The sequence below is a fragment of the Pimephales promelas genome, chromosome 20, assembly GCF_988280905.1.
Source record: "Pimephales promelas chromosome 20, fPimPro1.hap1.1, whole genome shotgun sequence".
NCBI lineage: Eukaryota > Metazoa > Chordata > Actinopteri > Cypriniformes > Leuciscidae > Pimephales > Pimephales promelas.
The window spans coordinates 22243303-22267975 of NC_142788.1; the positions used below are offsets into that span (position 1 = coordinate 22243303).

General features: G+C 38.4%; 2 protein-coding genes across 2 annotated transcripts in view; one reads left to right on the forward strand and one right to left on the reverse strand.

Moving 5' to 3' along the window:
* Positions 1-767: 767 nt before the first annotated feature.
* dffa (DNA fragmentation factor subunit alpha) lies at positions 768-5606 on the reverse strand. The gene is made up of 6 exons (XM_039651995.2): positions 5373-5606; positions 4616-4774; positions 4376-4530; positions 4057-4246; positions 2889-3013; positions 768-2123 (listed from the first exon to the last, which is right to left on the reverse strand). Exons 1-6 carry the CDS (start codon positions 5464-5466, stop codon positions 1908-1910), a joined length of 939 nt encoding a protein of 312 aa, XP_039507929.2. The 5' UTR covers positions 5467-5606; the 3' UTR covers positions 768-1907.
* A 695-nt stretch (positions 5607-6301) lies between these two features.
* pex14 (peroxisomal biogenesis factor 14) overlaps positions 6302-24673 on the forward strand; it is a 59938-nt gene continuing 41566 nt past the window's right edge. The window contains exons 1-2 of the mRNA XM_039651992.2: positions 6302-6417; positions 8065-8109. Coding sequence (XP_039507926.2) covers positions 6382-6417; positions 8065-8109 — 81 coding nt within the window. The 5' untranslated portion in view covers positions 6302-6381. The remainder of the gene's footprint in view (positions 6418-8064; positions 8110-24673) is intronic.

Here is a 24673-nt window from a genome sequence, read left to right on the forward strand (position 1 = left end):
TGTGGAGTTCTAATCATTCTCAAGCCTACTTCAACCCGTGTCCTATTGCAAGAACTCAAGGTATGAACAACTGAACGTTTACTGCAAATACTGCATGCATTCGAATCAACACATCATACCAACATTTACCATTTAAATACATTCATAACTCAACTCAACTTTTATTTATAAAACACTTTCAAAACCATTAAAATGGACCAAAGTGCTGTCCACAAATAATTGATATCTATAAAATACACAGAAACATAAAATTACATCAAGACATGACACCTAGAGAATCAAACCTCAAATCACTCACAGTTGCTATACTCACCCAGAAATTCTAATCAAACGGCAAAAGCTTGATGAAATAAATCAGTCTTTAAGTCCTTTCTAAAAATATCCATGTTTGATGGACATTCTATCAAATGTCAACGGGCCGTGGCTGGATCTTATATATATATATATTACTTAAAGTCTCATTTGATATCTTGCTTTTTCTAGACTTAACATATTCTTCAGCCTATTAATCACAGTATGCTAGCAAGATTCAGTGAATGATCAATGCACTGCGGTTGTGCCCTGCATGACACAGCCAATCCATCATGCAACAACAGACCCCAGTTGAAGCTGTGGTCACGCTTGTCTGGTAGATAGTACATAATTCACAGTTGATTTGCTTTCTTCAGGTGGTCAGTGTTCAGTAATGTGAGGGCAGGGTGTGCAGTGTCACACATTGATCGACACACTGACATTATACCAACAATCAGAGGCAGCTAATAAAAAGGTTCCTTAAAAAGAGCATTTAATCGGGCTGCTTAGTTTCGAATACGTCATTTGCACATTATAAAGACCAACAGATGAAGACTTAGCATTATAATTACCACACAAATAGGAAGGTTGTCAAAAATATAAGGTAAAAATAAGACATGATTTTGCAACAGTCTCGTCTTTATTCTGATTACCGAGGAAATTATATGTTAAATGTTTCAAGACTAGAACAGTAGACTATAACCCAATAATAACAGTTCACTTGGTGTCTGCATACATACCAGTCTAATGAATTCCACAGGAGCATCTCTATATCTCTGTTGAATTGATATTCGAATTGATATTCTGATCACTAGCATAGTCTAACAATGGCCAGAATTCAAACATTTGAATCAAAAGTACAACATCACAGCCACAAAACAGCACAAGACTGTCCGACTGGCTTCACAACCCTGCCCGACACCAATCACAGCTTACATACGCTCATTACAACGCAAGGTAGGACTACATCAGCATGGAAAAAGATGCTTTTAACAAGACATTCTTGGGGAATAGGAACAGACTAGCAGGTCTCTTCATTAGTTTTTCAAATGGAAATTTTATCCACAAGCATTACCATTCTCAATGCTCTCTGACAAGCTGAAATATTTTTTTAATCATTATGGAACTCGATGATACAATTTATATTCATGCCCAAAACTAAATGTCAAAATATTTGTATTAATCTAATACGAGTATTTGACATCATTTGACGTTTCAAGTAATGTTGTGAACAGTACCTCAACAAAATAAGCACCCCATGAGCTTAATTGCTAACATTTCAAATTTGACACATTTAGTGAACCTTGCAATACCAATGTAATATATTCCTTCACTTAACAGTATCATATTAAAATGCCATGTCTGCCAGCATATATTACAGATGATGAAATTAAGATTGGACATGTTTTATTTGGAACCATCAATAATGAATTTAACTCCCTTTTGAAAGAATTATTAACATTAGATTTAACTTTAAAATTTAGGATTGTTATCACCAAACAACATACAATATACTATTATCAAAATAAATCCGTATCTAAAAATTGTTTTATTTTTAACATGAAATGTAATGAAGTATTCCAAGAATTTAGACTAGAAAAAAATGTGTTATATTGTCAGTGCGTTTGTTTTTTTCTGCGTTTAGCTCGGGTCTCTCTCTCAGCTTGTGGTTGTGAAGTGGACTGGTTTTGAGCACTGATGGATTGCAGGGCTTGAACTCGCTTTAGGCGTTTACTGAGCTCACTTTCGCATGCCTGGACCAGCGCTGATGCCCTTTCACTGTCCCAGCACAACACCTCCATCATGACCTCCACTCCCTGCCTCACCACCATCTGCATAAACAAATATATCCATATATGAGACCATCATACTAAATTAGTCATCTTAATTTACCAAACACACAAAATCATAATTATTTTTATTAATATGAATGAATTAATATAAGTAATATGTATTTCTCTTTAAATTAAACTGTTTGCAGATATACTCCCGTCTTGCATTCATTCACACCACTGAAAAGAGTGAGTGCCCCCTACTGATATACCGTATGACTGAAAGTACAATTTTTTTTTATTTTTTTTTATTTTATGACATCAAAATTGACCCTGAAGTATGTAATGCCTAATTTTCACAATTCAATCAATTCCCAATGGACAAAAATCAAAACCTACCTTCAATTTCATTTCAGTTGAATATCATGTTACACTCAAATATGTCAGATTACAGAAGCAGAATGGATTGTGATTCTCTAGTGTATAAAAAATTATAAATGTTTGCTTTTTTTGCTTAAAATCACTATTTATTATTTTTTATGGAGAATTGGATATTGGAGTATTTATTTTAAATGATTTATCTGTGCACATCATTACTTTTTTTAAATGAATGTACCCTTATAATCTATAATGTGTTTACTGGCGTGAGGTGGGACAACCCATCACTCACATGACATTACAGCAATAGCAAACCCCAACCATCCAATCAATTCCCGTTTCACTCAGATATGTCACAATAGGAAAGTAAAGACTAATCACAACTTTTGTTTCATGCAGACTTTAATTTGAGAGATCTTACAACACTGTTGTGGTTGGATATCATACCTGTAGCTCCTCATTGGACAGTCTGGTCTCTGGGTATTTTTTGTCCTTCAGAACCATTAGCGTTGTGGAGTTGAACCCTGCTGCGGCCTCCACCTGCACCCCATCTGTCTCATCTAGTTTAGCGCCTGCAGCAATGACAGTGGTTAACATCCCGAAAACGCTGGAAAGATTAGGGCTGTCACAAAAACAGATAACCTGTTGATCATCCAAGCTGCTACTTTTCTTCATTCCACCAATGAAATGAACTTGAATGAACTGGCACAATATTTAGATATAGCTCTGCGACACCATCTAGTGGCAGCAGAGTCAAAGCAACACAGTAAATAACATGATGTCACAGTTAACTTAGGGATCTTTCATAAATTCCTGGTATCTAGAATATTTGCTTTAAAGATGACCTATTTTTAGACCTATTTTCTACTTTCTTTAGTGTGTAATGTTTGAACATGAAACATGTCTGCAAAGTTACAAAGCACAAAGTCTAATCCATTCCATAGTGAGTTATTCTCTTAATCTGTGAGCACTGTTTCTGAAATTCCTGAAACGCCTCCATTGTAGCCTTGAGTTTTCTTTCAAGAAGATACACATCACAATAGTCCTCATATTCCTCATGCCTTGGGTAAATAATTATAAAAAAGGAGGCGAGGCCTGGTAGAGTTGCATTAGTAGTGTTTAGAAACTTGCGTTATGGTAAGTGTGTGACATTTCTGAAGCAGTCGGTAAAATGCGTGTAGTGACATTATCACTCAGGAATGGTCACTTGCCTGTTGCCTGGCAGCCAGTTTCCCTGTAGCTGTCCAAGCATGCTATTTGAGTGAAGTTACCGCAAGTTAATAATAAAATTCAAAGAAATATCCGATCATCCTCCATAATGTCCTCGATATTTACATCTTATACCGTATGTTAACAAACTCTTGCATTACCAAGGCAAAGACTGATGCATTTAAATTACAATCCAAAGAGCGGCCATTATCAGCCCCACGGTGCAAAATGAAACCACACGGAATGGAACAGTTACACAATGAGAACGGTTTGGCCTAATGGTGTCAAAGTGGATATGTAAAAAAAAAAACATATTTTTGACCATTTAAGCATGAAAACCTATTCTAGTAAACCCCCAAAACTAAATATGATGATCATAATATGGCATCTTTAAACATATTCCTACTTTCTTCTTGTGGGTCCAAGGCGCCTTCTCGCTCCATGGCTTTCAAATAGAGCCTCAGTAACTCTTTGGACTGTCTCTCTTCTTCCCTGCGGTCCAGCATTCTCTGCAGCGTGTCCTGTAGGACCTTGGTTTTCTGCTGTGAGAAGTTCAACCCCGCAGCCAGATCAGAGCATGGCACCTCAATCAAACTCTGTAACACATTTTATACAATTATTCTCTGAAAACCACAGTAAAACAATGGCTATTTACACAAAATAAACATACATATAAAGGGTAGAGGTCTTTATGTGGCAAAGTAAAAACCCAAAATCAATCAGACCTGTAAATTTGCCTCGGACATAAGGATAATACTGGCCAAGTCCTGTCTGAGCTGCTCTGCCAAACTGCGCCAAGATTCAAACCCATCAACATCGTCCTTTCCATCTGTCTCCAGATTAGCAGACCCTCTGCAAGGCTGTGCTGTGCCTCCATCAACTAGACAAATCATAATCAGTTTAGATTAGTAATGATGAGCTGGACAAATAGTAATAAAAATATCCTGGAATAGGCTATATCTCACTTTGATGAGTATGCAACCATATTTCATCGGCATGCAACAGCATGAATTTTGTATTTGCTGGCAGACACAGGAAGTAAGCTTCGTCTTCTACGATGGTCCCATCTTCTTCTAAGACCACTGAGACTGTTGCACTGGGACTAAACCCTAGAGCCTCACTCCCTGTGAGAGATGAGGAGAATGTGTCAAATGACAAATTGAGCACAGGATGAATGAACAGTGGCGTACTTTGTTTGACTGATTGCTTGTTTTTTAAACCCATGCCAGCTTCTTTGGCTATTTTCATGGTGCATAATAAATTGGGTTATTTGGACACAGTCATGGGTGTAATATGAATAAAACAGTAGAAATATAACAATCCAATAAAAAATCATAGAAATTAACAGACAATGAGATATATTAGGAACTGATGTACATATGGGATTTTGTTGTTGTCATATAACAGTTGTGCTATATGACTAATATTTTTAGGGATGGGAGAGAAAAAACAACAACAACAACAAAAAAACGATCCTGAAAACTTCGATTTTTAAAAAGTATTTAAATAAATAATATTTTTTTCATATACAGTTGAAACTCAAAAAAATAGAATATTTAATATTGAAAACACGCTATATAAATCAATTTGCCTAAATTAAAAGTTGTTTATTTCTGCATATGATACGTTTTTTAACGGCGTAATTTAGTGCTGCTTAAAAGAATGCATATAAACTTCCACCTGAATTCAGGGTGAAGCGAACTCATTCATTTTCAAACCCACCTTTCAATTTGAGTTGATCCAGAGAGGTTACAGCCAGCCCATAACACTTCTGTCGGCTAATGTTACACACTTTACATACTTTTAATTCTGCCATAATTATAGTCAAAGTTCAGAGTTCATAATGTAGTATCTATCTTCAATCCCTCACACTTTCTTCTTGGGTGATATTTTTGAGTCTGAAAACTCATAAATCCCATAACACCTAACTTAATATTGTCACCATTTGACATATTCTGCTTCCGTGTTTTGAAATGTGCTGATAGAATAGTACCATAGACATATACACTAGACCTCACCTTGGATACGGCAGTTCATTAGAACGAATGCGTCAATAGAGCCGCCATCTTGAAACAGGGGAGCCCCTCCACTTTAATGCATCAGCGTCAATGTAGTAGACACAGGTCTAACGCAAATAAAATCACCATAAATCATCATAAATGCGATTTTTCTTGTTTTTTTGGTTTGTTCCAACAGTCAGACATGTATTTATCATTGATTCCAGAAAGAAAAAAAAATTTAATTTTTTTTTTTAAACATTCTTCCTAGTTCAGATTTCATCCGTGAACTTCATATGCTGCACAAAAGTCCGCCACCATTAATGAATTCGAAGTAAAGGCAGAGATAGCAGCGTTACCTAGCTACTTCCTATGACAAGACCCCTGTTCCAAGATGGCGGCGGTTTTGACGCATGCTTAGAACCCCCAGGTGAGGTCTAGTGTATATGTCTATGGAATAGTACAGTGATGTGAACGAATCGTTCTTTTGATTAGAATCTTTTAAATGAGTCAATTGAACCGACTTCTAAAATCCGACTGAACTCTTCATAAATCACTTTGAACTGGTTCTTTAAAACGAACTGTTCAAAAGAACTGACCAGAGAGATTCGAACTTCGAATCACTAGTTCAGACCAGAGCCATTGAGAGAAGAATGGCATTGGTTCAGACTAAAGCAATGGAGCACAGCTGAACCGTTAGCTTCGTTAGCTTCCTGGCTAGTAGCTCTGAGAAGATGGCATCCTCGGACCAACCTGACCAACAAAATCAGGTAGTTGATGAAATTTCGCCAGTTAGCAACTTGTATTTTGCTTGTTCGGCCGTGGACCTGCATAGCAAACGCACAGTTTGTCACGTTTTAATTATTGATTTACTCATAATCTAGCTGTCCCATGTTGTTTTGGAAAAAGTTTTAGCTGGTTTGCTAGCGTCCTGCTCACTGTCATCCCATGCAGTTAGACAGATGTGTGTGTGACAGGTGCAGGCCACAGAGAATAGTGCATTCAGGAGATTTCACGGCAGATCAGTGTTTGGATCCGTTAAAATTAAGCTCCTTGGGGACAGTTATCACCTTTTATTTGTTATGTTCAGTCAGGGGTCATTGACCCTGAAAATAGACACGGGTCACAACAGGGGCGTAACCATCATTTCACCATACCATTTTTTTTAAACCAGAAATTGACAGCTTTTATTTCTTGCTTTTAATTGGATAAGATAGCAAATACAATGCTGGACAATAACTTAGCCTATTATTTGTAAATATTTTCCCTTATGTTTTCCTAATGCCAATTTTACACAAGTGTGCATTAAGTCATCATGGATTTTTCACAAAAGTACACATACTTTATACACTGTAATAAAGGCTATGGTCATTAGCACTGCATTATTATTGTTATCAACATTTCCTAAGGTGGCCTAAAAACACACATAAACCATATATTGTCGTAATAATGTGTTCATTGGGGTATCCCTTTAACTAAATTATGTTGTAATGCAAATTTAATGTCTCAGAATTAAGAATAGGATACGAATTTTCAACCAGAGGTCCCCAACAACATTTTTTGATTTTGATAATATTTTGTCTGCATGGTTAAAGAAACACATAAATGAAGAAGAAAGCTATATTAAATGTTATGGATGCATATTTACTGAGTAATCCACTATTTTGTAGAGGGGATCAAAATGCCATTTTTTTTTTTTTTTACCTGAGATTTAGAGCTGAAATTACAGTGGGTTAAATATGACTAGAAAGATGGCAGCATTATTTTATTACACAGAAATTAGTTGGTCTATTAGTTAGATCTCTTCACTTTATCAATCTTTGTTGCATTATATGCCAATGGAGACAGTTCAAAAATGGTTGTGTTTTTTGCCTGAAGTTAATATCCTTTAAATATCCCTTTAGGTTCTGGTTCTTAATAAGCTTTTCTTTTGGTATCTTCATTTTAAAGGCCCCATATGGTACAATCCCAGAGAAATGGACATCTTAATGCGGCTCCATGAGTAAATTGTTGAATTGAACGGGTTGTCAGTGGTCATATTTTTTATGGAAATCATGATAGATTTTATTATGATAATATGATAGATTGATAGATTAATTTTATGGCATTTTTAGGTATTTGAAGTAGATGTCTTTTTTTGTAACATTTTATATGTTGCTGTCACTTTTGATCAATTTAATGCTGAGTAAATGTAGAATTTTCATCTTTTTAAATAGGCAACATTTTACTGACCCCAAACTTTTGAACATTACTGTACATTTCTGGTGAGGGATTATTCATGATTATAGTTTTACCATGTAAAGGCCTTTTAGAGGTGTGGAGTCAAGAACTGTGCTGTACTGTTAGTTACTAGAATCACATGTAGTCATAAACTCTCCCACTAGGTGGCGCTGTAACACAAGGCTTGTTTCTTTCAGAATGCTGCTCCAGCCAGGGAAGACACGGCTCCAAGAGAAGCGCTGGTGAGTTTCACAAGTCCTGCGTACCTGCACCCATTATTCTCTAGAGTTTTGTTGAAAGAAAGTTTTTATATATATATATATAATTGTTTTACATTACCATTAGTATTATTACCATATACCTAGAATACAATTGGACAAAAAACAGAAACAGATGAATCTTTTTTTAAAAAGTGTATTTTGTTTTCCCATGTATTGACCCCATTGTCTCTTGTCCCCATGTTGAGATAAATCGTAATTTGCTGGTGACCTACAATGATCCAATTCAACCATACTAATAAGCAAAAATGACTTTAGATCAGGGGTTCTCAACTCCAGTCCTCGCGACCCACTGCTCTGCATATTGTGTATGTCTCCCTTATTTAACACACCTGATTCAGATCCTCAGCTTGTTAGGATAGCCGTAGAGTCTATCTTAACGAGCTGAGGATCTGAATCAGGTGTGTTAAGTAAGGGAGACATACACAATATGCAGAGCAGTGGGTCGCGAGGACTGGAGTTGAGAACCCCTGCTTTAGATAAACATCACATTTGTGTTTCATTTTGTTTTGTTTTTATTTGTGAAGTATTTGTGAACTTCTCCTGTATCCTATTCTTCTGCAATCCAGCAGCTGTCACTTTTGAAGTCAAAGGGCCTTTACATATGTCACAAATGTATTTAAACACGAACAAGAAAGCCCAGCACAGGTGAGAAAAAGTAACGTCAAAGCAACTTAATGCAGTAATTTCATTAAAAGTAACTAAGTATCACAACTAGTTTATTTTTGGGGGAGTAATACAATATTGTAATGGATTATTTACTTTTAAAACATTTGACCATTTATTCGTAGATGACTTACTAGTAGGTAGTTTTGTGAATGCGAATAATCCTCACCAATCCCCATAGTGTGCTTCTCAGCAGCGGAACTGCTCTCTTTCTTTCTCTTAAACTAGGAAGTTCTTGGATTATCTATGGCACATTTACTATCATTGGACAATTAGGCTGTGTATTGTTCGGTTTTGTGTGATGTGATTTTCTGCTATGAATGATATCTAGCCATGCTCAAAGCACTGTCCTTAACAGCGGGGAAAAATGCTGATTATTAAGGCTTCTTGGCTTTCTAACTGCTTGACAAGTCCCCCTTTTTTTCCTCTGCTTTTCTCTTTTTGATGAGCTGCTCTTTCCCAGTTAAGTGGATTATTACAGCTCTGGATAATTCATGTCACAAGGCATTATTTGGATGGGGTGAATAATTGAAATCTGTGTCTGAAAGGATTTGATGTGGATGAGCGGAAGGGGAGTAGTGGCAGGGCTGGAGGGAGGCTTTGGGCGCGAGTGCCGGGGTGTCAGGCTGGGGACACCAGTCATGTTAACAGGTTCTGACTCACCTCGCCGGATGGGCGGCCCTCGCTCCTCGGTGGCAGGCAACTCTGGCTGGAGTCTGAGCCAGAACAGGTTTGGACCTGCGCTGTCACTCAAACCCAGTACCAGTCGTGCTCAGGGTTGAGCTCTTGCCTCCAGGGGTTGTGCTTCCTGGCCTGTCCCGCTACCACACACTACACACACACTGCGCAGTACTTGATTTCAGATTCTTTTTAACCACCCACTCACTTTTCTTTCCTTTCTTCTCATTTTGGTCCTCTCCTTTTTTTCATTTTCATCTATTTACTCATAAATACTTGTGTTGTTTTCTTGACATTTTTACTTAAATTTCAGTGTCATTTGTCCTGTACCCTTGTGTTCCTTTACATCATTTTTTACACTTTAATTTCCTTCTTTCTTTTCTTATCCTTTTTATGTTTACATTTCCCTTTTCTCTCTTTTTCCTTTTCTTTAAATTCTACTCTTTCCCTTTTCTTTTTAACTCTCTGTTCTTTGCCTTTTCCATTTTTTTCTTTTCCTCTACATTTTTTTACTATAATTTTCTATCCTTTCTTTTCCCCTTCCCTTTTGCCTTTCCATTCCACACACCTTTTCCCTGCCTTTTTCTCTTTTCTCTTCTCCTCTTTCTTTTCATGTTCCCATGCTTTGTCTATTCCTCCATTCTCTGTCTTCAGTCTACACCTGACAAAGTATAGGCAAATCAGCCTTTGCGTTTATTACATCATAGAATGCCTATAAATTCCCAACTGAATAACATATCTGAATTTTAATGCAGCAGTAAAAGATTTAACCATATTCATGATTGGTGGAGTTAAATATCACCTCAGGCTGTCAGAGATCCAGTGCTGTTTGACTCACAGAATCCATGTTTGTCAGCTCTCTCGTTTGCCTTTTAGTCTTTTGCGGTTGGCTTTTGCCTCAAAGGTGTGTGAAAGGTTAAATATCTTTCCCTCCAGTGGTGTTTTGCGGTACCCTTCTGCGATCCACCGCCTGTGACTGTAACGCTCAGCGTGTTGGCATGGTAACTGCCGGCTCCATGGGATGCTCTCCCATCCCTTCCCTGCCCGCTGGGGCTCCACTGTGCGCCCCAAATATCACTGGCCTCCCGTGGAAAGAGCGAGGGATGCAGGAGCAGAGGGAGGAGGTGAAAGGAGGGGGGAGGAAAAAAAAGGAAAGTTGTTAGAAGAACATCCCGGTCTCGCCGCAACTTCAAAAGCTCCCCTTCCCCAGGATATTAAGCAACTGTGATGAAAAATTTAGCAAGCGTTAAATAAGGCGCTTTGAAGTGATCTGTTTTGGCTCGGCAGTCTCTGAATTTCCGGAGCTCCTCTGCTGTCACAACTACGCTGGAAAAAAGAGACAGCATCCCCAAAGCTGAGGAATTGGGGTCTGCCTGACGAGATGCCAGTGTTGACATTATAGCCTCTGGCAATGACCATTGCGTTGACTCGGCGCTCTGTCTTAATTATACCATTATTTTCGTAATATCATGCACCTTGCTTGCCCTCTAGGCATGGAGACATCTGTTGCTCAAATGTTGGTTTTGAGAATGAGCTTCCACCTCGCAGGGATCCGTGTCAAAGAACCAATAGCAGAAAGTATCGGTGACCTACCAGGAGCGTTCATTTATATTCATGGTCCATGGTCCGCTGTTTACATTTTGGGACAGCATTTCACTTTTGTTTCAATTCTGCAGTTCCTGATTATGAAACTTGAAAGTTAATTATTGAGGGAATGAGGGGTGGTTAGCCAGTAATAACCCAAAAGACTTACTCTGTGCTCACTTTCAAACTGTGCTGCAATTTAATTTGTCTGGGGATCCATCCTTGGACTTTTCTCTTTTTTCCTCCCCTTTGCTCATTACTTTAATTGTAATTGTAATCCTTTATTGGAGCTGTCTGCAGTAAAGGAGAGTTATGGTTGGCATGGGGGCACAGGCCACGGAGATATTTCATGATTGTTGGGGATGATGGTCACTAGGTGCCGATGAGCGGGCCAATGAGGGGTCTCTCTTTCCTGAGAGATTGCCTTGAGGATCTGGCTGGGTTGATTGAAGCAGCTCACGTTGGTAGAACATATTTTCCAGAGCAGTCAAAGCGGCATTTATTATTTGAATTTCATAATAAAATTTACAGAGTTTGAAAGCCGAGACGGTTTCATATCAAAAATAGTTGAAGGGTTAGTTCACCCAAAAATGAAATCATATCATGATTTCTCACCCTCATAATGACTCACCCTCATGGTGTTCCAAACCAAGAGTTCAACCTAGCTTTACAGTTTTTATTGTATATTTTTCAGCAAATAAATGCAGCCTTTGTGAGACTTCGTTGAATTCGTTCTTTTAAAAACATAAAATATATCTTCCAGACACCACACTTTTGAATGGTTGTGTATAAATTGCATATTATTGATAAATTAAATGTTAAACAATATTAAAGTCCCCCTAATTTTATCCTTTTAAACTCATTTTTGATCACCAAATAAATTTGTTATGCCTTAAAATAGCCTGTAACTATAAACCCTTGCTTCATTTAATATACATGGTCATATGAATATGCAAATTCACCCCGCCCCCACTCAATCACTCAAGCTCAGACAACCTGATCCACTTGGTCAACTTTACTGTATAGTGAATATTGCACTATGGCAAATGGAAATAGTGGTGTTGTTTAGCCATATGTTTGAACCAGAAACTGATTCAGAAGAAGTGGAAGAGTGAATTATACAAGGTCATCTACAAAGTCTATGTATCATAACTGTACTTTGTTTTATGTATCACACACAGTTATGTGTCATTATGCTGACTGTATGTGTCAGCGTATAACACATAACGCTAATTAATATGATTAGCTTTTTGCTTGACTGTTATCAAACAGTTAATAATGTGTTTCGAATGTTAAACCATGTTCCCGTTCGCACCTCAGTCTGCCTTTTTAAAAAATCAGCATCCTTAGATAGAAACGCTTTGAACAAGTTAAATTGTCAGTGAAGAAAGGCATATAGTTAATCATAATAATATTGTAATATACATCATATACATAATTCAACTGTTATATTGCTAAATGTACCAGATTTTCCATATCAACCGAAAAATAAACCTTGAGAACCTGGCTTCTCTTGAGACTCCCCTGCTTTGCACCATAGATATGCTGATATGCGAAAGCCTACCCCGCACATTGACTGGATTGGTTACAACATATTTGTGACAGTTTGCTGCAGTTTTAAGGAGAAATTCTCAGCAATGGTGTTGACATGAATTTGCACATGGTTTGTCTTGTAGCATAATAAAAACACAACATAGACACTATAAACAGCATTAAAATCTTGATTTTCAACTCAGGGGGTCTTTAATACAATAAACATATCTTGTTAGTTAGATCATAATTTAGCTGACAAATCCAGGTCGTTTGTTGATACCCCACTTGCACAGTTCTGGTGTACGCCATTATCCCGATCATACAGTATGTGCATTTTGGAGATGGATAAATAGGTTGAGGTCGGAATTACCGATAAAATATGTGTTTGTGTGAGATGTGGAAGTTTATTTTGTGTTGTTGCAATTGACACTGTCATATCCTGAGCTGTTTGAGCTTGTGTTTAATGATACAGCAAAGGCCTGTGGTTTTATTGTTGCTGTGTTGCACTTTTCCGCCCCCACCAACCTTGTCCCAGCCGCCTTAGAGGGGCTCTGTGTGAATTTTCACTGTCACGTCCAAGGGCGAGCGGCACAGGGTCAGCTAATTGCTTTTATAATTATGATTTCACGTCAGATTTATTGTGCATGCTTGAAGTCTGCAGATCAGGGGCTTCGGAAAATGTGTTTACAGCTTTTGGCTCGACTCATTCTCCTGTTTCAGTCAGCCTTTTTGACTCAATTTACCAGATTAGAGGTGAATAGATGAGACCTGGCCTCCTCTTCAAGCCCCACGGTGTATAATTTCACAACTCCATCTGCAAAGTCCCCTACTGAATGTGTTTGTTTACTGCTGTGAAATGCTCATTAAATGACTGAGGGATGACACAAACCAGAAATCCCAGTTTTGCGTTTGAACCGTGAAACGGCTTCTCTCGAATCGTCAGTTTTCGGCCTGCCTCTATGACACTAGTCTGAGTGATTGTGTTATTTAGCCTCTTTTAAAGTAGTTTCCATAACTGTAAATGGTTAGGTTTTTTTGATGTTGGTCTATGTATTTTTTTTTCTGGTTCTCTTTGAAAAGGCTGAGAAGATAAAGACGAGTGGCGCCCAGATTTCTTTACATTGTGGTTTTGGTCTTGTGTGCTATTGGACCAGATTTCTGGAGCCGGTCCCCCTGAGGCCAAATTCAGCAGATTTATGGCCACATGAAAAGCCCATTTCTTTTCTTTTTTCTTTTCTTTTCCTTTTTTCAGTTTTAATTTACATTCTGTAAAGGACTTCTTTGCTGATATATCAAATCTTGCAGCTTTATTAATGTTTCTCATGTCAAAGTATTTTAAATACTTCGATACCGCAGCAAAACTACTAGCTGAACTAATAAAGTTCAAACATTATTAAAAGCTAGTGAACAGTCACAGCAGGTTTTTATTGGCTGATGTCGCATTAAGACCTAATGCACTGAGTCTGACCCAATATAATGATATACATTCAATTTCTTTCTCAACTGGTTACGTTCACTGAAGACATACCCAACTGTATTTAGGATCACGGATCAACTACGCTCTGTTTAACCACGGTACAGTCAAGTTTTGGCAGTGACCATAAATTCTGTTTTGCAAAAAGTTTGCTTCTTTAGTTGTTGTGGGGTTGATTCACATTGTTTCTAGATTATTGTGCAGGAGTGATCAGATATATTTTAAATAATTGAAAAAAGCCTCATTGGCCAATTTTTTTTAAATTTTATAACAAAAACCCAAATTTCACAGTTTTTTTTTTTGTTTGTTTTTTTTGGCCCTGCAGACATGAAATGGCGTATGTACTGTATGACACACCAATTCGTATTTTCATTTTTGGCGTGCTATCAACACGCATAATCGCTTTTCAGCGTGTTTATGAACGCCGTTGACTTAACGTTACATTACTGTGTATATAAATCTATGACCTACCCCAACTCCATCCCTAAACCTACCCGTCACTGGGGTTAATACCATTTATGGTTCTTCCCCTGCCATCCTAGGAAAAAAAAAATATTGCTCCCCAGATGTAGATCTACATGTTGCTTCGTTTCGCTCTGATATTTAACGGCGTAGACATACACACATACACACGGAAAGCTCAAAATGCGGATAGATAACACGTCACTTGACTTGAAAGTGGCCAGGCAACTCTCCTGATCTTAATCAGTGGTCAATCCTCAAGAGGAGAGTGGACAAGTAGAAGTACACAAATTGTGATCAACTCCAAGCTCTAATAAATAAGTAATGGATCACAATCGGTCAGGATTTGGACCAGAAGCTGATATCCAGAGTTGAATGAAGAAGGGCCAACACTGTAAGAAAAATTACTCTTTGCAGATATGTAATGTTTTTGCCTATCAAAGCCTTTAAATTTGTGAAATGTTTATCACTCTTTTCCAGTATACCAGTATATGAAAGAATAATAAATAAATACTAAAGCAGCAAACACACTATTAATTTCAGTGCCAAAACTTTTGATATACAGTGGAGTCCAAAAGAAAAGACCAAGTTGTGAAAATGCAAATGATATGAACTGAAAAAATAATACACAAATTCAAACAAATGTACAGCTTGTTTACACACACACACACATATATATATATATATACATCGATATATCACTTTAGTTTTTACATTTTATTTAGATTTTCTGTGTTAACCATTTTGCCACCATCATAATTACTGTGGTGTTGTTTTTTTCTAGAATGACAACCGCAGAAGCATGAGCATATTATATTGTATACACAAGATGATACACAAGATGTAATTTTAAAATCCTTGTAGGAGCTACATTTGTCTCTATCGTTTGTCTCCAAGTAGCTCCAGTTTCTTAACGTCCTGTGACATCCAGCATTTCGTTTGTTTGGCACTCATGTGGGAAGATTCATTAGATTTGTCAGGTGAGTCAAAGCTATCAGCTCACGGAAATCAATTAAAACTGCCTGAGTCACCAGCATATCTGGTTATTTGTCCATTTCTTCGAATTTGTCCCCTTCATCGGAACAAGGCTTTGCCATTCATCAGTCACCATGATGGTTTCGTGTTTGCCTGTATAAGCTGATAATTAAAGTTTGCCTTCAGTTTGACCGCAGAGAGACTGTTTGTTAGGAAATTGTGTTGACATAGCCTGTTAAACATTACAATCTGTGTCATATTGTTCTCAAAGCCAAGATTTTCCAAGCCAAATACACTTGCTTCATCTTACGTCCTTTTATGGCCTGTCAAAATGACTGAGAATGTCTTGAATTTAGGAAATTGTGGGTTATAGACCATTAAATTCTCCAAGGTTCCTTAATTAAATCCTCTTTTATGAGGTGCGTCTCTGTTTGTCAGTGCGTATTTCTCCCCGTCTGCTGCTTTCCCATGTGTCTAGATTAATTTTGTACGACACAGTTTAACGTTACACTATCCTCCTTTCACATTGCTCAGTGACCTGATGAGGTTTTGGCCGCACTGCATGGAAACGCAGTGTATTTTCAGCACTTTCCTTCTGATGTCCGTGTTTTGCCAACCACTTTGAAGGCATGTTTTTAATTGAACTCTTTGATTACCCTGAAATCAATAAAATATAATTCGTACTTGCCCCGTAATTTGTAAAATCTCTGCAAATATATTAATGCCAACAGAACTGCAAGTACAGATCTGTAATTTCTAGGTTTGCTGTTGCCTGCTGAACTGTGTCATTATATGTTGGCCCGACACGATGATGGAAATATGACAGGATTTTAATTATAGCGTAGCCGTGTTTTTAAAGAGCATGGAAGGAGATCTGTGACACCAGTTTGGGTTGCGCTTTGTAATTACTTCCGTTTGATGTGAAGGTTCTCCTTGGCGGTAGATACGAAGTGGAGCAGATGCGGTGGAGAGAGGTATAGCATGTGATGGAAAGAGAGAGACTCGCCATATGACTGACGATCAGGTCGAATCAGTGACTGCCTTCCCCCGTCAGCCCTCTTGAACGCACACACCCGCACGTCCCCCTCACCCTCCAATGTCACTTTCAAGGCATAATTACTCCAAGTTGTGTTGATTAGTCTAAGAAGCAATTATGCCAGTTTTTCCGCTGCAAATGAGGAGACATGATGGCCCCCTGATTGACAGGAAACATCTCTGCTTTAATAAGTAAATGACTATGGTAATGCAGGTACAGAGAGCCTTTGATATGTCAGCATCTTTCTCTTCGCGGGCCCTGTCCCTGTGATTTTAATGAACAGGAGTGGGACTAAAGCCCTGTGTTTTTGACTTCCAGGATCTGTCAGGAGAGAGGACCGACCGGCAGCCAGCGTTTCGTCTGGAAATGCCCAGTTTTTATAGCGGTTCCTCTGATTTCTGGAAGCGTTTGATCCAATGAATAAGGGAGAAGGGGAAAAAAAAAATAAAGTCTCCTCTGTGCACTGGGAAAGCCACATTTTCCTAGTTGTGCCTCTTTGAAGTGCGTGATTATGTTTGGAAGTCTTGAAATCAGAGAAAAATGCAATGTAATTGACACATTGGGACTGTTCTTTATCTGCCTGCGCAGTAAGTTATTAGCTGTTAATTCATCTGCCAACTCCCCTGCAGCGCCCGTTATTTGTTTAAATGGAGGGATTCCCATGGTGCATTTGTAACTACACTGCTGAAATGCTCCTCTCTATAATTATTTAACATTACACGCTGACTTATAGTGGTTATCGGTGCTGGAATATTAACATGGGAAGAGGCAAGGCTGTTTAATCACGACTGAGACTTTGGGCCAGAGTTGTGTTTGGAGCACAGGGTTTGCTATGATCTGCTTTTCAATGTGGCATTGGCAAATGTTCATATTCTTCCACAATATGTAAAATTTGGCCTGATTTGAATGACACGTGTTGGACACAGCTCTTACCAATAGGACAGAAAGGTTTATGGAGGACCCTTTGATGTGGCAGTTGATGTGCATGGTATGGTCTAATGGCGCTTTTCCATTACCAGTACCAGCTCGACTCGGTTCGCTTTTCGCTCCGTTTTCCATTGCAGACAATACCGCCACAAATAGTACCCAGTCGTCATAGCGACCCCTTTCGTTCCTCTCTGCCCTATCAAGCTCTCACTGGATCCTCTCTTTGGCAACCAAACAAAGGAAAGTCTGCTACTCCTCGTTTGACCATGGCGTATTCTTCCGAGTTGCCATAATAATAGTAGTAAGTTTAGAAACTATCTCTGGCCAAAATATTTAAGAATGGTGGGGATAGTCTGGATACTCCATCTGGCGCGTGCAATGACGCAGTGAATGGTGACGATTCTCTCTAACCAATCAGCAGTCGGCATTGTTTTCACGTCACATTTTAGTACTGGCTCAGTTCGCCTTAGCTCGCTCAGAACCTCGCCGGAGGTGGTACTAAAAAAAGTACCCGAAAGCAGGTACAGGTACAACTTTTACACAGTGGAAAACCAAACAAAGGCGAGCCGAGTTGAGTTGAGCTGGTACTGTGTAGTGGAAAAGCGCCATAAACCTCTACGTCCTATCCAGAAAAAAGACTTTAGTGTGCAATAGGGTAGTCTACTTTTTCCAAGTTCACTCCATTGTACTCTACTCAACTGGATTGTAGTCTTAAGGCCATTGCACACTGAGTCCGAAATTTTCGTATGCGTTTTTTCGTATTCGTGATTCGGTGGCTCTGAATCGTCAAAACACCATTCAAACTGCTCGCAGACGCAGAAAATCGAACCCGATTTATTTTTATTTTTTATGACGGACGAAAGTTTCGGAGGCAGTGTGCAAGCATGATTGACATAACATGAGGTCGTATTTATTTTTTAACGTGCAAAACTTTCGGACACGAATTTCGCAAGGGCCTTTACTGTTGTGTACTATTTTCTACAGACTGTAGTTTAGTCTAGTCCAGGGGTGCCGTTTATATTTTTTGGTTTGCTTATGCAATAGAGACAATGCACGTTAATGAACAGCAGTATAAAAATACAAAATGTAAACATGCTGGATTATAGCAACATTGCTAAGTTACCATAGTCTCTGTTAGCGGGTCCATGTAAAATTTGTAAAAGAAAATAGTACAATGTGTATTTAGAGAGTTAACCGTATTCAGCGCAGTGTGTGTTATACGATATAAAATAAATATTAATACAAATATTTTTACTCTTTAGATTTTATAATAAATGTAATAAAATGTGGATAATATTTAATTCTGCTTGCTAAAGTGTAATTATTTTTCCAGATAATATTTTAACTATTTTCTTAATGGCAATTAATGCAATTTAATTTATTATCTTTATAGTTTTGTACTTTCTCACACAATATAAATGCAGAGAAAAAACGTATTTTTCTAGTGAGTAGGTCGCTCACAAGGGGGTCATCAACAAGTCTAAAAAATGTCAGATCTAGTCTACTGTACAATCGTTTAATTTAGTCTTGTCTGTTTTACTTCATTCATTGTACTGTACTCCAGTGCACTTAACTCTACAGTCCAGTGTACTCTAATCTAGTCTACTTTACTCCAGCTCTCGCTACTCTAATTCTCTCTAGTGTACTCCACTCTAATCTATTCTCGTCTTCTTTGCTCTGCTCTAACAGGATTCCCCACAAGCTGGCATGCCGGCACAGCCTTTTATACATTATTCCACACTTTTTATTCTTATTGTAGGTAGCCACTTTATGGATTAGTTCATAAACGGGACGCCCGCCCCTCGAATAACCTCTGCGGGCACACGTAAATGTAATAGAATCATTTGCACTAGCACTCTCAATCCCTCGCTGTAATTTATGCGGATTGAATAAGTGCCGTATTGTGGAAAAGCGCGAGTGGACCAAACACTCATTTGTCACCTCTAATAAATGTTGGAATGTAAATTATGAAGTTATGCTTCAGATGTAAATGCACTTTGTTTCAGTCTCTTAATGCAAAGGCCCCCTCGCCAATACATTAAGGGAGTGAGTGAGGTCGGCAGAGAGAGAACATAAAAATTCAGTCTGTTTTCACAATCAATAATGAGCTCAAAAAGGCTCAGATGGAGGAACATTATGAAATATTTGAAGTCGACTTCATAAATTATTGCTGGAAAACTGGCATGTACACTAAAATGTAAATACATTAATGTTATTAATAATGAAGTGACTAATAGTTCTATCACGACTGTAATAGCTGTTTAATAGAACGTGACTGCAAGAATATATTGCACTTCGCTCTCTGAGATGGGATGGTGCAGGACATTTATCAGCGCTCGTTCAGAAACACTGTTTTGATTATTTTGTTCAACTAATTGCCCACCCCCTTCAAACCCAACATCTTGCCCCCTCAAAGAAAAAAAAAAGAAAAACGAGAAAAAAAAAACGAGTAATAGATATTAATTAATACGTGTCAGTTTTAACCAGTTTGATGAAAAATAATGTAGAGAAGATGCTAATAGGCTTCTCGTTTCTCTCTGTGTGGCGCTGGTAGATTACAGCTTTAACAAGCCAATCAGGAATCAGTCAAGTGAGCTGCAGTATGCCATGTAAAAGGCCTTATGTAGTGTGTGAGCTCCATAAACGTACAGGAAATTGGAAAAAAAGTTATATTATATATGTATATATGTGTGTGTTTGATATGTGGGTGTGCAGGCACCTGTTGCCGCCCCGTTTGTGAGCACTAGGGGCTGCTGGAGACTGTATTATAGATTCGTACTCGCTCCTCTCAGAGTAAATCCCCTCCGAGGGCCTTTAACTATGTGTTTTATAGGTCTCAAAAGGGCAAAGGCGCTGCTTGAACTTGCTTATATAAAATCGCAGTTGCCTCTGGGCTCTAGTAAGTGCTGTTTTGTTGATGAATTCTCTTTGGCGTTCCAACTGAGTCAGGTGTGCATACAATCAAAAATGTACGACTGCCCGTCTGAGGACTCGCATGTATCCAGACAAACCACCTTTTTTCCTCTTTGCATATCATCAGAAGCCCAATCTTCAAATAATTCTGTATTATTATTAACAATTCTTAGAAATCAGATGAGAAACAGGAACCCGTTTGTATCTGTTAGCTGCTGGCAGCCCTGTCAAACACCTGGACCAGTGGCCCGAGGGCTGTGTAAGTGTTGTGACAACGAGAGAATGGCAGACAGGCCTAAACACTCAGAATAGGTGCTAAATGTGGCACGTCACCATTTTGGGTGGGCTGGCTGTTAAACAGCAGTGGCCATTTCTGCGGAGTAGCTGGTTGTGAAAGAGGTGGGGGGAGAGTTGAGAGCTGTCAGCAACCTCAGAGACCTTCCTGTTATGTATCACATGCATTGCTTTGCTCCTCTATTTTTGCTGCATTTTCTTTTAGCTGAAGATCAGGTCGTTGTTAAAAATTGTCATTTATTTAGTCTCAACTGTATGACTTTCATGCTAGGATCACAAAAGAAGAGATTTTAAAGAATGTACTGGCTATTTTCTGAAGATTTCAAGCTTTGCAATTTTTTTTTTTTTTTACATTTGAACAAATATATTACATTTCACTACATTTACTTATTTGGCATTAATCAGCAAGGACATTTTATCAAAAGTGACAGACATTTATTATGTTATAAAGATTCTATTTCAAATATAGGCTGCTATTTTAAACCTTAGTTTTTAAAAATAGTTTATTGAAAACTAAATCAGCATATTAGAATGATTTCTGAAGGATCATGTGACACTGAAAACTGGAGTAATGATGCTTAAAAAAAATTAATTGCATTTTAAAATATATAAAAATAGAAAGTTATTTTAAACTGTAATAATATTTTACAATATTACTGTTTTTACTGTATTTTTAATCAAATTAATATTGGTTACAGTAAGAGACTTATTTAAAAAACTAACATCTTACTGACTTAGTGGTAGTGTATTTGTGAAACTAATCTATGAATTCTGCTTTAATAAAATGTGTTCTGTTAAAAAAAAAACATGAGTTTGTCTTTTAAAACCTTTATATCGAAGTAACAATTTCTGATTTGTGACTAAATTTTTCTTTTTTTTATAAATCAGATCACAAAATTGTCTGAATTTATTTGTTTTATGTTATAAAACTGACTCAACGATTCTGTCCCAGTTATATAAATACATTTTAAAGATGTACATTTTAGTCTACTTGTCATACAAGAGTCATACAAGATTGGAATGATATGAGAAGTGAGTAAACGATGACAGAATTTTAGTTTTGTGTGAACTATTCCTTTAAAGGAGTTGGGAAGAGAGCAAGAGAGAGTCCCGACAGTCCCGTGGGACTCAACGGGGAGGTATTGTCATGTGTTTTTCTCAGTCAAGGTCGGCAGGAAATGTCAGAGCAGGTGTGTGTCTGTCAGTGAGTGGCCAGCGCAGCCCCTGGGCTCCAACACGCCATGCTGTGACACTGGAGCAGGACTCACACTCTCTCACACACACACACTCACGCTCGTCTGGATCCTCATGCCCCATAAAGCCAGTGCGGGTCACCCCTGGCCACAGCAAAGACTCACGTAGAGCAATATGTATTGAGCACATATTGCATCCGATATTGCAACAAAGCCATTCACGTGTGTTTACTAGTAATGACTTTGTTTTTAAAAAGAAAGTTCAATCAAAATGGTTAATTCTGTAATTATTTTACTCACCCTCACACTGTGGAACACAAAAGAAGATATTTCGAAAAATAGCTCAGTTTTTGGGTTTTGATTTGTACCCCATTGACTGTCATTGTATGGACAAAAACATTTTGTCTTTTGTGTTCCACAGGAGAAACAAAGGTTTGGAATGACATGAGGGTGAAGAATTCTGTCATTTTGGGTTAAACAATCTCTTAAGAGGTGTGTCTACATATGAAACGTCCCTATGAAAGCCAGTCTGATCTGTCAATCTTGTTTGAACTCGGATCCCTGCTCGTTTGTTCCATTGTGTTTTGGTGTTTTGATGGTTATTGTTGCCTAGGCAGGGTCAAGAGAGTTTTTACGCAAACCCAACTGATTTATACACAGGTTTGAGAACAGGGCTGGGTGGCACCATCGTACCGCAGACATGCTTTGGGCAATAATGCAGTAAAACCTGTACATTCTGGCTGATCCTTTAGAAATGCACGATTATTCTCGCACACAAGCATTTCTCAGATTCTGTGGCTTCAGTTGAGTAACAGCAATTCTCCATATGAGTCAACAAGCATAAATCACTCTGCTACGCTTTTATTTTCTACCCCTTCCAAACCCATTTTGCAAGAAAAACAAAACCCAACTCGTTTTTTTGAAAAGCAATTTTAGTAGCTATGGTAATTAAAATGTTCCCATTGGTTTGGATGCACTAAATTAAAACTGCAAACCTGAATTGTTTTTATTGGGGTTTGCTGTGCCACTGAAGGAGGCCTAATCTCATTGGTGGATTAAACACTTACTATTCTCAGTCATGTGACCGTGACTGTGGTCTGAGTATCTCTTTAAATGCGAGCTCCATTGTCATCTAATCGTTCTTGACAGCTCTGACTATCACACAGCCTGGGAGGCCTGTCGGTTTATTTGGACAAGCCACGCTGTGCCGCACTTCCCTTCGCAAGCAGTAGATGGCGGTATTCATCTTCTGAGATGCACCCACAGACCCGTGGGAGGCCAGGATGCCCTGTCTTTGTCTCAATCTCACTTCTTTAAACTTCTCTGCCTTTTTTCTTCCTTCTACTAACCGTGTCTCCCGTACCGTGTTTTTGCTTAACTTAACACTTTATTTTTTTGGCTCTCCATCTAGTTGTTTCCATCTCCGCCACCCTAAGTAATTGAGAGTAGGGTCACCGAGCAAGAGGGTCACAGCACCAATTCTTCGCCTTTTTGAAGATCGCAAAACTGTTGATCCGCAACGTGCAATTGGCGTCCCGAGCTATCCAATGCAAGCCGTTGTGAGATGATAATGTCACCGGAATGTCACAATCTGTCTGCCGGTGGCGTGGCCGTCCCCTCTCAGTGTCATATTGTGCTTATGCCTAATCAACTAACCGCCAGCAAGCACATTTCCCTTTTAATTGTCAATGTACTATACGTCTGTTAGCTAGTTTAGTGTAAGAGACGGTGGCACAATTGTACACTTTGATTTTGTGTGTGTGTGTGTGTGTGTGCTAGGTGGGCGTCTGTAGCGGAGAGGGAAGACACCCGTCAGGATTATGGCAGTCGTAGATGACAAGAAGGCTCTTCCTTCCTCTCCATAAACCCTGCATTTGTGTGGTTTGGACATGAGTGCGGCGTTGTTGCCATTGGTGCTGTTTTCATTTTGCTTCAATTAGCTAATTAGATGTGAAGGGTGGTTGTGTCTCTGAAAATGAAGGACAAGGATCCAGCGTCGGGTTTAAGACCGCCTTTGTCTTTATCTATGAGCCGGATCGCAACGTGTTATTAGGATGTGCCACCAAGTCACGATAGGCTGCTATTAATTTATGCTCCGTTTCCTGTAGGTTGTCTTGAAATCGGATGTTTGCTTTTTTCCACCAGGTTTTGTTATGAATTACACTGGCATTGAGTGTGTGTGTGTGTGTGTTTACGCCCTGCTCATTTGCAACTCGGAGACATTTTGCACGGCCTGTCACCGAATGTCATCATTGACTGTAAAAGTAGAGAAAAAAATGCCTCAAATTACAGGAAAGCAGCACTGCATTAAAGAACAAAGAGGATCGATGGCAGTACATTAAACTTTATACAATTGGGGGGGGTGTGGGGGGGGGGAATCAACTAATTAAAATTGATTACTCTTGCTTTGTAAAAGTGTTTCTGAATTAAATTATTGTATGAAAACATTTTGACCAATTGAGGAGCTGAGGAAGTATCCATTACTGGATTACTGCTGGAATATTTGCGGTGAGCTGGGCTAAGTACAGTTTTTTCCCCTCACTGTTGAGTCTAAGGGCTACAGTTTCATCTTTCTCTATTATACATACACATTTCACACATTTTTTTTATTAAAAAAAAAATGTTTGAAAAAATAAAGTAACATTTTTTTAAGATTAATTTGACCTTTAGAGTTTAAGATTAATGCCTTTTTTTTTTTTAAATAAGTGTAACATTTGTTATCATTTTTTAAGCATCCTTTTCTCTCCCCGAAGAGATCAGAATAAATGACTATTATTTATTTATTTATTTACT